The sequence below is a fragment of the Varroa destructor genome, unplaced genomic scaffold (assembly GCF_002443255.2).
Source record: "Varroa destructor unplaced genomic scaffold, Vdes_3.0 BEIS01000007.1, whole genome shotgun sequence".
Taxonomy (NCBI): domain Eukaryota; kingdom Metazoa; phylum Arthropoda; class Arachnida; order Mesostigmata; family Varroidae; genus Varroa; species Varroa destructor.
This window is the reverse complement of record NW_019211460.1, coordinates 12,242,934-12,259,676: the sequence shown is the minus strand read 5'-3', so window position 1 is coordinate 12,259,676 and position 16,743 is coordinate 12,242,934. Positions and strand designations below refer to the sequence as shown.

At 40.2% G+C, this 16,743-nt stretch overlaps 1 protein-coding gene across 4 annotated transcripts in view; it reads right to left on the bottom strand.

The window, feature by feature from the left end:
* sli (slit guidance ligand) overlaps nucleotides 1–16,743 on the bottom strand; it is a 71,420-nt gene that overhangs the window by 12,350 nt on the left and 42,327 nt on the right. For 2 of the 4 annotated variants that reach the window (XM_022814299.2, XM_086974544.1), the window contains exons 3-11: nucleotides 12,556–12,627; nucleotides 10,236–10,307; nucleotides 7,002–7,073; nucleotides 4,681–4,860; nucleotides 4,228–4,427; nucleotides 2,048–2,198; nucleotides 1,808–1,879; nucleotides 451–522; nucleotides 219–290 (exon numbers count right to left, since the gene is read on the bottom strand). In XM_022814299.2, the coding sequence (XP_022670034.1) occupies nucleotides 219–290; nucleotides 451–522; nucleotides 1,808–1,879; nucleotides 2,048–2,198; nucleotides 4,228–4,427; nucleotides 4,681–4,860; nucleotides 7,002–7,073; nucleotides 10,236–10,307; nucleotides 12,556–12,627 (963 nt within the window). Of the gene's footprint in view, nucleotides 1–218; nucleotides 291–450; nucleotides 523–1,807; nucleotides 1,880–2,047; nucleotides 2,199–4,227; nucleotides 4,428–4,680; nucleotides 4,861–7,001; nucleotides 7,074–10,235; nucleotides 10,308–11,197; nucleotides 11,291–12,555; nucleotides 12,628–13,724; nucleotides 14,061–16,743 lie in introns of those variants that run through there. The other 2 variants (XM_086974545.1, XM_022814300.2) reach the window with 2 other exon arrangements.

The following is a 16,743-nucleotide window of genomic DNA, read 5'->3' as shown; positions in this document are numbered from 1 at the left end:
GCGTCATGATGACAAGACGACCTTTTATCATTGTCCTTAAAAATAACCTAGCTAAGCACATCACCAACTCTATTAAATGTATTCTAAAAACGTCATTTTACGGGACACATGACTCTTTTTAAAGAACTAGACATGCTATAAGGGGTCCCTCTGATTACATGTGGCCAGTAAAACGTTAAAAAATAGTTATTGTATATATAGCAAAAAATGACACCTACAGCACTTGAAGGGAGGTGAGTCCATCAAATACGCCAGACGGAAGATCTGTTAAGTTGTTTCGGTACAGCGCCCTATACGCATAAACACAAAAAAAGCCAAAAAAATGTAAGCCAATCTGTACCTGATTCCATTATTCAATGAGCTGAACATCTGTTACATATACTACTACTGATTCTGGTGCCATATCGGCTATACCGGTAAGACTAGGATTATTTGTAGGGGAATACGTACAGAATCGTGAGGGTTCGCAATCCTTCGAAGGCTTCGGGATCGATTTTGCCAATGTGATTGCCCGTCAGATCGCTGCAAACACAAACAATCGTACAACAAAGCAAACATGATAATTCAATCGTGTGCGAGATTTTTTTGGTTTATGCCCGTTATAGGCGCTGGCGTTAGACAAACGATACAACGCCTACCCAGATTTTCCTTTATCCTCAAATGGTACTCAGTAATAACAACGTCTGTCACAATTATACGTTTTTTTTTTATTCAGATTATTTGATGCAATCGTCATTATTATAATTATCTGTTAACACCTGTGCGATTAGGGCGAACTGTCATATTAAATTGACGTTGTTGTTAAATCCCGTCACAATGCGTAGTATAATGGAAAGGCTTCTTATACACTATAACGATCCAAGTACCATTTTTTGTCAGTTTTTCTTCACCTTGTCAGCTTCACTGCTTTCGTGTCACGTTTTAATCAATTCGGTATCTATTAAAGCAAATTCCTATACAGAGGCAAATTACTTAGATAAACATATTTAGAAAAAGCAGCCTCAACACTGCAGCGGTATTTTAAGAAAATTTATTTTACTGAAAAAAATATATAAATAACCTGTACAGACCAATATTATCTTTCAGCTATTTATCTATAACATTTCTGTTTCAACGTATTGAATATAGCATTTTTTGTTTTCTCCGTACGTCTCAAGTTTATTACGATGGTTTTTGAACACTCAAAACGTACAAATGGACCTTTCAACAAATAACACTTTCGGAGAGTCATCACTGTTGCAGTAAACTGTCGATCGCCTTCATCGCCTATATTTAAAATTCCTCGAATATTGGCCACATGGCGGCCTTTGCGGCAGGCATTTTTTAGCTTCGGTGCTGTTTCTAGAAGGTTTTCTTTATTGCCGATGCCCACGGATGACTGTCTAGGTAAGCAGTTAGAAATGACTCCGCTTAGAGATTTTTCTTCACATAAGGAAGCTTCATACAAGAGCATAGACACTGTCTCTCCATCAGTCATGATGTATCTTCTGGGAGTAGGTGGACGGACGATAGATATTGATTACGACGCGATTGAAACCGTATAACGTTTACATCGACTGTAAAATGTGGCCAACTGAGCAAATTGTACCTTCTAGCTATGCCTTCAACTGGCGAAAATGAAAGAAAAAATAACGGAGCAAAGGGTACTCCCTTACTACTAAATTCCTGCGACGTTACACACTTAACAGTAAATCCTGCTACAAATTACCGCGCTCAACTGATATAATAAATAAAATATTCGAAGGCCTCTTATAGATGATTCGTGACATAATACACAATTGACTAATGAATCTATATAAACACTTACAGCTTCCGAAGCACGCGTAGACTGGCAAATCTCCTGGCAGGGAGTTCAGTAATTCGGTTGTTTTGCAAATTTCTGAAATAACAATGAGGTGTGACCTATATAAACTGTGTCACGGTAACGTAACCATTCAATCTTGAGATCACAAGCAACGTATTTGATCTAGCCTACGTTGTGGCAGCAACCCGTCATACGGATCGATAATAGCTTATGAGAAAAAAACATCACAATATAAATACATACATTTCAGTGGTATCATCCGGAAAGAAGTGCGGCAATTCGGTCAGTCCTTTGTCACGGCAATCGACGACGTTAGCTTTGCAGGTGCATGGTGTTGGGCATGTCGCCTCAAGGTTACATACGGGGGCCTCGTCTGCCAGCATAAGATCCAGACCTGTAGAAGGCAAAAACGTGAACGAATCCAGTGAAACTTCATCAGTTTACTCGTTGGACTCGTTGGATAATTTTTTCTAACTTTATCGCTCTACCATTGTTAGGTCCTTTTTTATAACTTTATGTACACGCATCAACTCAAGCAACTCACCTTTAGCGTATCTAATAATGCATGATGAGCCCTACACGTCTTTGAATGTGTTCCCATCATTTACCCCGTGATGCCATAAAATAGGACTTTACTCACATCAGACACACGTCGATTCTATACGTTTTTTATACGTAATTCGTCTACGTTCTTCGTCTACCTCTAACGTGAATGCTACACTAAAAACATTTAGATCGTTTAGATCGAGGGAGTAGGGAATCGGTGAATGTTGTGTTGACATGGCATAGGACCATTCATCGGCAGGAATCTAATTGCAATCTCCAACGACCCAGGGGGTTCACGACTAACGCCGTGGCAGTCCTAGCTAGCTTCCGTTACTACCAGCTGTTTCACCGTGAACTAAACACTAATTGGATCAGAGCAGCCTATCTTAGCAGTGCAGAAGCACCACATACATCACCCCCTGCCCTCCCTCCCCACGTTCCTCATAGCCCTGAAGCACCAGGACCGCCAGCCAGAGTAAACCAGCAGACAAACAAGCCGTCGGCCCACCGACGAAGCCAGCGGCGGGCGGTTATTACCGGGCCCCCACTAAAGAGGATCGTGGATAGAGGGAACCAGCAGAAGAAGAAGGATACGCAAGGGAGATAGAGAGAAGCAAAAGGAGATCGGTAGAGACGAGCCGGATCATAATCCGATTTGCGTTTGCCCGCGCCACCACTTGATCATCGCGCGTCATTCGTCGAGATCCGTTCTCCAGTATACAAAAAAAAAATAGAAAATAACCCCCACACAAATCGACTGTGCTAACGGCGCAATAAATTATGACGCGCCGACTCAAAAAAGTGTAAAAAGGGGCCAATATTGAAATTGATTGGATTTTGTCTTTTATTTCAATAAGAATAGGCTATTTTCTCTAACTAGGATGTACAAGAATATTTTTTTCGTGCAGGCCATCGTAAACAATCTGTTTACAAGGATTAATTTGTTTGTTTGCGTTGGATTTTAAAAGACAAAAGCAGTAGCAACTAGCAGCTATCTGAAAAGAAAATAGAATACGATCATATGGAACTTGCTTGCTTAAGCAATCGCTATATTTTACATATAACACGGAGGTTCAACCAGCCTAAGAAGGATTACCTTGACACTATGTGCAGGAAGCTAGCGGTTCAAGTCCGCCAATGGCAGACATAGATTTGAATAGAAATAAATTTAAGCTAAAAAGCAACCCATTAAGTAGCAGCGGCGTCAAAAGGTGCGTGCATGTATCTACATACATTTTTCTTTCAATGGCAGAATCTGTTATGAGAACCAATAAACTACCAATTGAGATCCGTTCAGCGTCAAATGGCACCAATCACCCACGGCAAGTGCCCACGGAAGATCGCTTTCCTCTTCCACCACTTAGACGCCACTTGAACCATTTGTAGGGGCACGCTTTCTTGTTGTCAGCGTTATTTGTATTGTGGTCGTTATTTCGTCGAGGGTCTCAGCGAGCCGATAAAGGAAATAACGAAGAAGAATTGACAACCTAACACGGAAGATATTTTGGTGATGACGATTAAAATAGTTGGGGGGGGGGGGCTTTACTATAGGATTCTTACGGGACGTAAAAAGGAACAAGGGCTTCCAGAGCTTTCGAGTGGAAAAGCTCCCTTCATAGCTATTGTCGATTACGATGTTGATAGATAGGATGCACACTGCGGTGTGGATAATAGGATCTTTTGATCGTCTATCACGAATACTAGTATCGAGCCAATCGAATGGAATTGGGCACAATAACAAGTGCCAAATATCATATAGGTAGGTACTCGTTGTAGATCATGATACGTTTAAACGCCCATGAGCCACGAGATACGCAAACAAGTCGATTTCAACTTCAGTGATTGATCAGTTTTTTCGTCATTGGCATTGGACTTACCATTGCACTTAAAGTCAGCCTCACGAAGCTCGGCGACGGGTTTGCCCTTAAGATACGACGGTGAATGGCAACTGGTGTAAAGACCCAGTCTAGGATTCGAGCGCAACCAGCCCGAAAGCCATGATAAGTGGCAATCACACGACAGCGGGTTATCGGATAACTTCAAGACTCGAAGCTTCTTCAGACCATCGAATAGATACCTTGAATATATCAGAAAACTTGAATTAGCCAAAATTCAGAAAATCACTAGAGCTGACCATATATCCTGACTAAAATTCTAGACTAGAATATAGTGCAACTCCGAATTAGCCCACGAGCAATCCCATTTAAGAAAGTCGTCAATATATTGGTCCATTTGATCAATTATAACTTTATATCCGGTCCTTTATGCTGATGCAATTTCTACTAATTTCAGCCGTACTAAAAACGCCGACGTGCGAAGGCTAAACTTACCTGGAAATTCTTGTAAGATTATTGTTCGAAAGCGTAATGACTTCGAGATTCTTTAGCCGTCGAAGTGCAGCATCATCAATACATGCAATGTGATTTCCTTCAAGTTGAAGATTACGCAATGACGGGCATCCCGAAAAGGTCTTACGCGAAATCAGCGTTAATGTATTGGAGGACAAATTCCTGAAAGGTCGAAGCACAGATAACGTAAATACATCTGATATAGTTCATCCAGATGTTGATTTAAGCAACTTTATAATACCGAAAAAAAAGTTCTGAATCCGATAGTGATGCAGAATCGTAATAATAATCCGCACACAATCGATTTGAATTGGCGGCCGAGGCGTTCAGTGAAGTCGGGCAGAAACAAAATGCATAACAGTTTCATCCATCTCAAATACTTCAACGACTTCATTGTTCGTATTAACCATTGCGAGAACAGATGAAAGCAACCGTATATTAATCGTTGCCTTTCATACAGAAAAATTATCCTTTTTCATTCTTCGTCTGAGATTTCGTGACTCCGCTGCTGCTTCTCGAGATCGCATGTTTTTTTTTTGCCACAATAGTAGAATATGGAAGAAAAGGAACTCTGAGCTTTGCGAACGCCGACACCTTTGTACAGACCGCTCCGAACGAATTGTGCCGAGAGATAGGGCGAAAGGGATAGACGGAGAACTGGTCGGTGAACAAACTCGCCGATAATGTTCTGACAGTGTCAGAAAAATATATTGTGTTCAAAATTAATGTACGTTTATTCACTCGTACGGAAACAGACAGACAGACAGATAGATAGATAGATAGATTCGCGCACAGATGCGCACTAGCAATCACGGAAGCGGGGTCTCTTGCTGCTCTTCATGCTGAGGGAAGAACCAAGGAAAGAACACGTAAATAGTGGAAGATCGAAAAACATCGAGGTCCTGCTGTTTTGTGCTGACACGCGACGGGTAGAAATGATAATGATGATGATACGGGCCATGCGAACTAATATTCCTCGTAAGAGCAATATACAACCATAGCGTGCGTACATTTCTATAATGTAATAAATGTATAGACACACCGAGGCTTATTACGGCGGGGGTGGAATTGGCTGTGGTTCCGGGTTGTCTTCCTGCTGTGCCTACTGAAGTTAGAAGCAGCCCATCTAACTGGCTTCACCTTTATTCAGAGCAAACAGTAAACGTAAAGGCTAAGACGCACTGTGGCAGTTGTGTCGATGTTTCTTTTGTCATTTATTAAGCCCAGCACCTGGATGAGAAAGTAGTGGTGATCCATGCCTACAAAGCGATTTATAAAGGGTGACAGCTCTGAATAGGTAACGCATTCTAATAGGCATTCTAGTTATCTATCGCGGGCCATGGAAAACAGAAGACAACAATAAAAGGCAATAGCAACGTCAAGAAGTACCAAAACAGTGTCTGAAAAAGACCATAGGAATGCGGCGAGATTCGGCCTGGGCACATCGGAATATCGAGTCGCATTAGAAATTCTGGACAATTGAATACTTTAGAGAAAAAATAAACCCAAAACAAAATTACGTTTTTTAGTAGAATAGAGACAATGTCTTGAAAATCCCTAACAACAATTCGACATTGTGTAAAAAAACCACATGCCCGAACAAAATTCTACAAACGTGAACGAATATGGGTCTTGTTATCAGTGAACGAAAATCAACGCTCGGAAACTTGGACTACATAGCCATCGAACGACAAGTGTTCTACGTAATCAAAAGTTGCGGACAAAGCACTATTACGAAAAAAGAAGCCTCGCGGGGTACTGCGATAGCGTAGACCCAACTATGAGGACGGCGTGCGGCCTGAGCTGCACAACGGACACAGAGCAAATCCTATACTGTGTCCTGCATGACAGGAAATCTGTCGAACGTCACAGCGACAAATGCTGTTATATACATCACGAAGATAGTACTATCAATGCGTTAGAACATGATAACATTAACTTATGTCGGTCCTTTATCCTTTTTAGAATAAATTATTTTTCCTATACTAAACTAAATAGTGAATCAGTTTATCTACATAAAAACACATAATAAATCCGCTTGGACAACGCAATTTTCTTATATCATGTCGTATATTGAACAAATGTAGGTCTATGAAGAAAATTTGTTCTTGTTTCGAAAGCTGTCAATAAGTAATTATGCTATTCTACGAGCGAAAAAATTATTATTTTATCATAAGTACATATATGTTACAATATCGCCTGTTATTGAGAGTAAGTAAGTAAGTAGTTTAAGAATTCAATTTGAGGCCAAAGGGGGCTTTTAACTAAACCCTGATTTCAGTATACTTTGTTCGAGTACTTACAGTCTGTGAAGATGCGATAGTGAGGCGAATAAGTCATCAGAGAGCATGCTAAGTTTATTGTTGTTTAATCGTCTGAAATTAGAAAAAATATAAATAAAACCGCTTGTTATTTAAGTTTGAACAGTACTTGAACAGCATAATGCATTTTTATTATCGTCTTCTGCTAGAATCATTAGCAGGCGGAGCTATACAAATAACTACCAATTTGACTCATCTTCATGGCTCAAAAGATGTTTCAACTGTCACAGAAGTAAAACCCCGAAAAAGTATCGCGGTTTCATACTAGTCTTAAAACAACACCTCTGTGAAAACGACGCTCACGTCAAATATATGAGGGTTCACAGCTCGGGACAAACAACTAGTCCAAGTTAATAGACGTTCCTAATGTTTGTCGAACCGCTAGAGAATCCGTAGCGTAATTACAATCTCGAATTTTTCGAAGTAATTGTACTATATTAGTAAAAAGACGAATCATTATTTGAATACCGTATGCGTACTGCAGCATCGAGCTCGATCGACGAAAATCCTTACCTTTGCTCCCTAAACCAGTGCTTCTTCCAACAGGCCACTAATAGTCATTTTGTGGCCTCTGAATAAATACAGTACACGCTCGTTTGGAAATGTGGGGTTGTTTAGCAAGCTCCCCACAAAGGAAAACTCAACACAACACAAAGGAATCAGGACCTTGATAGGAATTGCGCCAAGTAATGCTGCGTACTTCATACTGGGAACAAGCTAAGAAGCAAAACGCTGCTATTCATGACCCAGGTTGACACGCGAGTGGCTCGAATGTTCACCACCTGTGTTTAATGTGAATGTATACGTTGCACAGGACGCTGGACTTGAATTTTTTTCTCATTGATGTATGCTTCTTTGTCAATGTTCTTGATAAACTCCATTTGCCACTCGGTTGTGTCCCGAAAATCGTATTCATATTTCTTTACAAAATTATGGAGGGCTTTTTTTCTCTAAATTTGCATCAATATGCTAGCGCAGCGGAGTTAGTGGAACGTCACTGCCACCCGGGAGGTTATGAGTAAAGAGGGCATGTAAGATAAAAATGTTATGTTTCTAGGCTTGCTTTTGTCATTTAGCTCTTTTCGTTGTACTCGTACGTATACTGAACAGACAGAGATCGATTTTCCTCAATTATTCCACTTCTGCTTGTTGCGATGATTACTTACATTTATTCAGTAAAAATTACTAGACATGCCCTTACACCAAGTTCCGCGTGTTCGACATATTCTACGCTTCCTATATTATCAAATATAGAATCACTCTAGAAAGTTTTAATAAACGCGAAGTATCCAAAGTATTTTGTAAAAGACGACTAATCTTTACGATGTCAAATTCGAACCATGTAAAGAACATGTTTTCGGTGACAATATCCAGACATGTACAATTAAAAGATTTTTTATTTATCTCTATATGTTACCTTTCTTTTGCATCGTGCACGTAGAAAAATCAGATTTGAAGATTTCTTCTATGCACAATGTAAAGAAAAAGGAAAATATGGGTAGATCAAAAACCTTGCAAGAATTCGAAATCGTACTGCCTAATTGCTACATACCCCAAAGAGCTACATGACAAATTAATAAAGCTTTTTATCTGTAGTCTAATAGTTAACTTGTGGCAGCGTCCAAGGTGCCCAGATAGGTCTGGATTTTTACCAAGGAACTTATTAGTTGATACTGCGCACAAATCAGTCGATTTGCTCTCTAAATATCTTAGGTAGCGTCCTCGTCTCAGCTGTTGCCAGTGGCGCACATCAGTTGGGTCGCGCCTTCAGCGTCGTACCTCGTTGGCGCCCCTTAAAGTGTCTGCCCGTGCTTCCCTCTACGCCCACAATCAACTAAACATCTCGTCAGATCACAGTTATAGGATATACTATTATATCCGCTTCTATATTCTATTACCATAAATACTATAATACTTCACACCAACATTCAAGAATCCCTACAGTTTACTGAAATAAATTCTATGGAATTCAGTTTCACGAGAGGATTGAAGAAGTCATCGGCACAAGTCACATGAAAACACGACGTTCAAGCTCGTAGTAGCAGCGAATGGCCATCAAATACCAACGTCGGCAAATTTAAATAATAATGTAGGGATTGTTTTTACTGATTACTGTGTAATTTAGAGATATGTCGTGTTGATTTTACTTGATCGGAGGAAAAAAGCCTTCTGCTAATACCTTTGACCTTATTTGGCAACGGGTAACTCGGTGGGTTACAACTACAATTAGACATTGTCATTCGGTGGCCGATCGGAGTCAAACTAACAAATTCATTGAATTTCAGGTTAGGTTAGTTTTTTATCGTATTTTTTTTTATAACCCTTCGAATAATTGGCAAAGTGTTATAGGTTAAGCATCTGTATTGAATAAAGTTTAAACCATAGAAACTTGAATAGGAGCAGGGCGTGCTTGTTGACAGGGCAACGTGACTCTCGCAGGTACAATCCTTCTTTCAGAGAGAACTGACTTATCGAACTAAGTTAATCAGTTCATATGAAGCAGGTAGCACTGTAACACAAAAGGTTTGATTTGTGTCTAATCCGACATATTCAAATGATCAGCAGGGTAGGAACAACATTTTTACGCGCCGGCCTACCTCATCCTATATGCATTGATTCGTCTATCTTATACCAGCGCTCCTGAACTCTATCGTGACGGAAATAGCAATGCCTTTGGTATACCAAGATGGAGGTGGACGGATGAGGAGTACAGGCAAACGTTCGCGTGCAACAGCTATACCGCGGCAGGTACCGCAGGCACGAAAGTGATAACGTACAATAAGAAGATGCAATCATTGATCGTCTATATTTGCTTGCCCTCGGGTAGCATGCAAAGACGTCAACTTTCGTATCGATGGGACCTACCAAAGGTCGTCAAATCGTGTGACAAAATGAGCCGGGCACAAGAACGTAAGAGAACGCAATGTGTACTCTTTTTTTTGATACCGCAATAAATGACGCGGTAGAGATGTCGTGTCGCTTCGAAGTGAATGAGATAATCTAAATCCATATTGATCATGTACAGCTGTTTTCATAAGAAAAATGTGGTCGCTATGAAAAAACTCAACACTTTTCTAATCACGGATCATTTTTATATACGAGAAAAGTTCTACCTAATTATAATAATAACTAACTAAACATTATTAGACATAGACCTAGGTCATCAAATGAGACTGTACAATGAAATTAACTAATTTTCCCACTTAGTATACTCACAATCTTTCTAGGGCGACAAGGTCTGCGAAAGCATTTTTGTCTATCGTATGCAGGTTGTTGTCCTGCAGTTGCCTGAAAAAATTGACAAAAATAAAGGTTAGAGAGAGCGTGAACCTATAGGGATTTATATATAATTTTTTTCGTCCATATAAAGGACGTTCGTTGAGACAGAAAAATATAGCTTTGTCAGGAGAAAAGGCGCGCTGTTATACCAATTCAGAAGAAAAAATGCACCCGAACAGGTGAATTCTTCCAATGTAGCACTTATCTTCGGATTTTTTACTCGAATATTTATAGCCATTTACAGCGGTCAATTCTACGACTAAAATTAGGCCAACCGATATTCCACATCGTATTCCTGATTTTAGCTTGTCGTGTTGACTATTATACGCCGTACAAAACCTGCCTTGTTATATGGCCCAATAAAGTGGGTTGATCTAAGTAAGTACCTTAAAGAGAAATAAAATATCTCAATACGGCCTCTGTCACCATCTGTTTACCGGTTAGTTTAGCGTAATTCTAAAACGACCTCAATATAAAAGAAAGATCTCCCTAGACAGCTATGCAAGTAAAGTATTTTTGGTTACTGCGTTTTTGGCGAAACGTTTTTACTGATGTTTCCTATCAAAACACATATCGTAACGTATGAACGCTTCTAGCAGGTTTAGCCTTTACTGCAACGAACATCTCAGGGGAACTTCTGCAATAATTCACGACAAACTCTTTGGACCATTTCAACTTTCTACAGAGTTCTGCATCGTCCAAGATTTAACAGCATCTCAAAGTGCGATTACTCTAGCCATGATATACGAAGATTTCGATGAGTTTTGTTGTTCAAGTTTCTCCTTTTGTCATCATATATATGTATACAGAACAAATCTATATACGCCTGCCGCGTCTTTCGGGTACGGGAGCAGTGTCAACAAGCTTGATTTGAAAGACTGTATGCGAAACATACTCACAAGTCTCTAATTCGACGATGTAAACATAGAACAGCTCTTCCGGGCGACAGCTGAACCCGCATAACCAACCCCGCGTGCACAGTTATGGCCTCCAACTAAAAATGTTATGCTGGCATTATGAATGAAACAGAGCGTGCCCACATATGGAGATTAGACCGGTAGCAAAGTAAACCTTTATTTAAAGATTTTTAATGATGTGGTTTTTTATGCTAGCCCCAGAACTTCAGAACTGTCGACGATTTCTATCTAGAACTTTGGCCTAAAATTTAGTTTGAATTATTGAATAAACCAGTCACTTCTACAGTGGGGGGCGCAAAATATAAGATCGTGAACTTATTATTTTAAAAATTATCTCTGTTTTCTAACGCTCAGTATTCGATTGCCTTTTGCGCTGATTATTAATTTACAACGTAACTGCTTCGCCTCCATTTTTGACACAGATTAATGTTCCAGGCCAAAACAGGCAAGTTTTTGGGTCGGAAAAAACTATATACGGTGTCGCTACAAAGAGCAACTGAAAAGAAAAACAATAAAAAGAAAATAACGAACGTTGCATTGTAGACACTGGCTATTATAGCTGACCGTGTTAAGAGGTAAGTTATATTATGTAATAGTAAGTATGCACATATCCAAATGAATGTGTATACACTGATATATGTAAACAGCCAATTATGATTCCATACAACGTGGAAGATCAGCTAAATGAGGACAACAATAGGCCTTGACGATCCGTACTTTTTCATTCATAACGGCGAAACCGCTGCTGGACCAAGTGGACGGCAAGCTGACGTACACATGAGTCTGCATGATACGCGTACGATAAGACCGAAAAAAATAGCGCATTGCGGCCACGCTCAGAAAGGGATCAGGTACAGAACAATGCCATTGCCTTATGTTATTATAATAATATATTTTTTATTGTTTTTAATTTTGCAAACACAACACTAGATCGGCCTGCAGCGTATGTAGTGAGTCGTATACATTGGTATCAATTAGTTGCCAAAGGAAATTCACCTGTCGTACGCTGCTAATAGACTGTATTGTCGCTTCATATTCAACAGGAATAAATGTGCTCGAAAAGCCGAAACTGATACCAGCAACATGCTTATAATGGTGGATAGATAAACGGAGGCTGATACGTTCTCCGTTCAACGTCGAAATCGCCTCTGGTCACTGCGGGTTTGCCCTGCTAACCGTGTCCTCGACGAACGATACCTACATCTTCTCACGTATTAGGACGCGATCAATATGTTCACTGTTACAGCTGGCGCTCATGCATATACCTAAATGATATTTAAGCGATCTATTTTTTCTGCGTAATGAAAGTGATACAGAGATTAAAATCCTATGGAACTTACAATATCCGCAGCTTTCGGAGACCCTTCAGATCATCCTTGTTGATGATTTCGATATTATTTCCCTCGAGTTCCCTGAAATGTTCAGCACAAGCAAGCGTTAGATGTTCCACATATAACTGTACTTCTATTAAAAATAACCTTTTTCGATGCCATGTTGAGTGACAAATACCTATTACGGCGAGGTCGATCTAGGACAAACTGACCTAGAAACCTAGCTAGCTGCGCAATGATATATACCGTTTTTGGTTAGATCGCATTATTATACACACGCGTCAATGGCCAAACTAATAAAATGAATTGTATCTAATGTATTATACATGATATATTCAAATTATTTCGCTTGGACGTAGCATAACTGTACATATTATATACACACGTATATAATATGCAACAAACGATTTTTCTGTTTGCGTGTTTTGCCAACGGATAGCCCCGATTTTTCTTCTATTCCATTGTTGTTGTTATTACTGGGCATAACGTGTGCATGTTGTGCAAAAGGATTTCTCTAAGCGTAGAAAGGTGTCACTTTTAGCCTGCCAATTGGCCCCGTGCCAGCCGTGCTTTCGGTATCTTTCCGAAACAAACTTTCCCTTAGGCCGAATGGAGATTGTCTATTTGCAAAGCCGACATATTCATCACGAAACCGTCGACGTACAAATTTGCCTCTCTGGCGAATTGCCTCTCTGCGCACGAGCGCACCGGATCAAGACCAGTGAGACTAATACGGCTGGTGAGAGACGCATAGCTCTCACAGACTACCACTTGACGTTATTCATAGCACGGATATGCCTGTACTCGAGATCAGGTGATCTCTATATACTATCAGACCTCGTACTTTATGCACACGACATTTATCCGTATAAATCCGGAGTGTCACGCTTTGATTTTTATTATATTATATATGATACACAGCGCATGATGTCGCCGAAGCGTGACAACATATATAGAGCAAACAGCTTTTCTTAATCTCAGCATTACTATTATCGTAACTACTTACGATGTATATTTTTTTCTACTGTGTGTCACGAAATGATATATTTGAGCTAAATGATGGTATAGTTTTTCCCTCTTCGGCTAACAGAAACGTGCCTGAATTGTGTTGAAAAACAGGATCAAAATCAGCCTTTCGAAGATTCATTGTACTGAACAGATTAGATAAACGCACTTACGTGTAATTAAAGTCGTATCAAAGTCATCTCAGAACGTAGCTGAAGTACCGTAGCAACCGTTCGACAAAGCGCTTGTAAACCAAGCACATAAACCCATTTCATTTTAATTCACCGATAGCCGTGTCAAATACATATATTGCTCTATGAAATATATATACCCTGTCAGCAATCATAGAAGCTAACGTATAGTGTTCTGAACATATGCTATAACTGTAACTAAGCACCCATAGCAGTTCAAATGTGCCGTTCAGCATTGAGCAAAAGAGAAGCCCAAAGTAGTCCTTTGCCCTTTTGTCGTTGTTGTCGTCGTCGTCACTAGGCTTAGCTTACAGCCGTACCACTATGGGAACAGTCAAGTCACTATATGTCGAGTTGCCGCCTTCGGCGTCAACTAAGCCGCATGCTTGTTCCGCTAGCAGCGGCTGTCCGCGACGCCGCAAAGCGTTATCAGAGTCGGACCTTGTCCTATCCGATTGAGCAAAGACCGCCAAAAACTCAAACCTGGACTAGCAGAAAGGAGTACCCTAGCGGTGAAAGAAGTTAGTAAATAAATCACGCTGAGATGGTAGCAGACCACAGTTGCCGACTCAGTCTGGCGCTGGCATACATAGGCTTGATCGGCACACACGTCCATGTATATGTATACTGATAATTTTATTTGGGTGCGATGCTGCGACTGTGATGAAATAAGAAGACTCTGCACGTTTGTAGTAAGATTGACGGATAGAACTCTTATACATAACGTATCAACAATGGCTGGATGTATATTTCTTCTCTTCGTTTTCTATATCTACTTCTTTACGGTAGCTATTGCCTGTCGCTGTATCGAATATAGATGTCTACCGTGAAACAAAGGGCCCGCACACATAGATACTAGGAGCCGGTTCGACTATCCAATAACAATCACAATCATCATTATGTTGGTTCTTTATGTTGCTGAAGAATCTGCCAACCCTACAGCAGACTTTATAACAGCCGTTCACTGGCAACAAGTCGCTTAGTAGAGATGTGGCCTAAAATATCACGTGAAAAGGGACAATGAAGAGCCCGTGACGTTGATGTGGAGCCGAAAAAAAAACCTGTTCGAGTTTACGTTCGTACACACTATCCTATACGAGTACATATTTATCATAATAACAATGATGATTATATGCAATATCACTTGTTCAGACAGCTCAACGAAAGTGACTATGTTCCGCATACGCCAACAAGGTCTTCGTGTAGGATCTGTGTATTCTGCTTTCTGCGGCCAATCATCATCTAAATCCCGAACAAATTTAACGTCTAACGTGGCCAAGGAGCGGTCAACAGCTCGAATCATGGGACTGATCCCTGTGTAGTTCGAATGCTGTGACCTATCAACGGGCAAGAGCATTCGGCCCACCTTCAGTGTGGCCTGTTTGAGTTTTACTTACGCCTTACATGTTTAGTCGCGTACTTATGTCAAGTGCTCGTTGTTCCCCCTCTAACCCTCCTGTTCAAGATTGACGTTAGTTTACTTCCTCGGATCACTGTTATGTAAAGGCATTCCGGATTATTTTCAAATAGCAGCTCACAGATGCGAGCTACTAAGCATGTCAGGATCGGCCGAATCGGAAGGCATATTTATATTAACACAATCATACTTTTGTACAGCAGCACTCTTATATTGCCTAATTCTTCCGTAAGGTTAGCTTCGAGTCTGCTGTACAGACAATTATTATGTACATTTTTTTCGTGCACATGTAGTAGAGAAAGATGTGTGTATACAATCGGCTTGTGTTTTCAAAACAACGAAAAGCACAACACGTTTTTTTATAATTGTTTTTTCGTTCTGACTAGAACGTAACATTTCAACGATTTGAAAACGTTTTCATTTCTAACAGCCGTCTCGTCTAATCAATAAAGCAGCGTTTTGCTGTGTCTCAGCCTCTGCCTTGTTCTCTATAGTTTTTATGCTTTTCCTTTTCAGGACAGTTCTCTCCTAAAATAAGAAGCGGCAAGTTCCAGTACCTTAAGTTATCAGCAAGGTCGAACTTCCCAGGACGTTACATCGTTTTCGTATTTTTGTATGTACAACAAGGCCACCGTTTTTACTGGCATCATGATCGCAACCATAATTATTGAGATGACGGGCGCGCGTATGGAAAATGCTTCAACGTAATTACTAATGTAGGCAGCGAAGATAGCGAGCGATGTCCGTAGACATATAATAAGGCTCACATTTGTTTGGATCTTTTGACAAGTTTTGTAGCAGAAAGAAGTTGTTAAAAGTAAATCACACTTGATACCTGATCAATGAATATATTGGGCTCGTTACCTGTGCCATAATTAGGGGGCAGTTCGTCCATGATAAAGAGTTGCAGGGCAGTATTTTAAATTAGTATAGATTTCATGGAGACGTTTAATTGGTAGCAACATGATACGTACGCGTAAGGCGGATCTCTCGGACCGTGTTGGCATCGTAATCACGAAAACGCAGTTTTTGTTGGCTCGAATTTGGGCGTTAACAGGTAGTTAGTATGGCATACCGCGGGTACACAGAAATGGGCCACATCAATTCAACCGGACCTGGCTAGATATTCTACTAGTAGCAAGTCCTGGATGTTTTGGAAACGTTAAAAAGAAGCTTAGCAAATAACTCTTTATTTAGTAAGCTTTATATAAGTTTGCATTGTCTTTGATCTTCTAGCAGTCACCGTTACGTCTTCCAGTTAACGAAACGCAGCGATATATTCTTTCTCAGTATCTCCCCAATTTAATTATACATTAAATTCGAGAGTTCATGCGCAAGAAATACAGATGCCTAAGACTATGGAGAACTATATCAATCTTAAATTGTGTCAGATCGAACACTCACCGCAAAAGGAGCCGCACGACGCTTAAATGAAGGCTTAACCTACTATTGATACAAAATATTACGAAGTTATCTTTCTGTAACTTTACTGCTGCAACGTCTACCGCCAGGCCTTGTTTATCATACGGATATCTTCTCTCGATTATCTGTAGACTGGGAACAGGTATCGTAAGTATCTATATA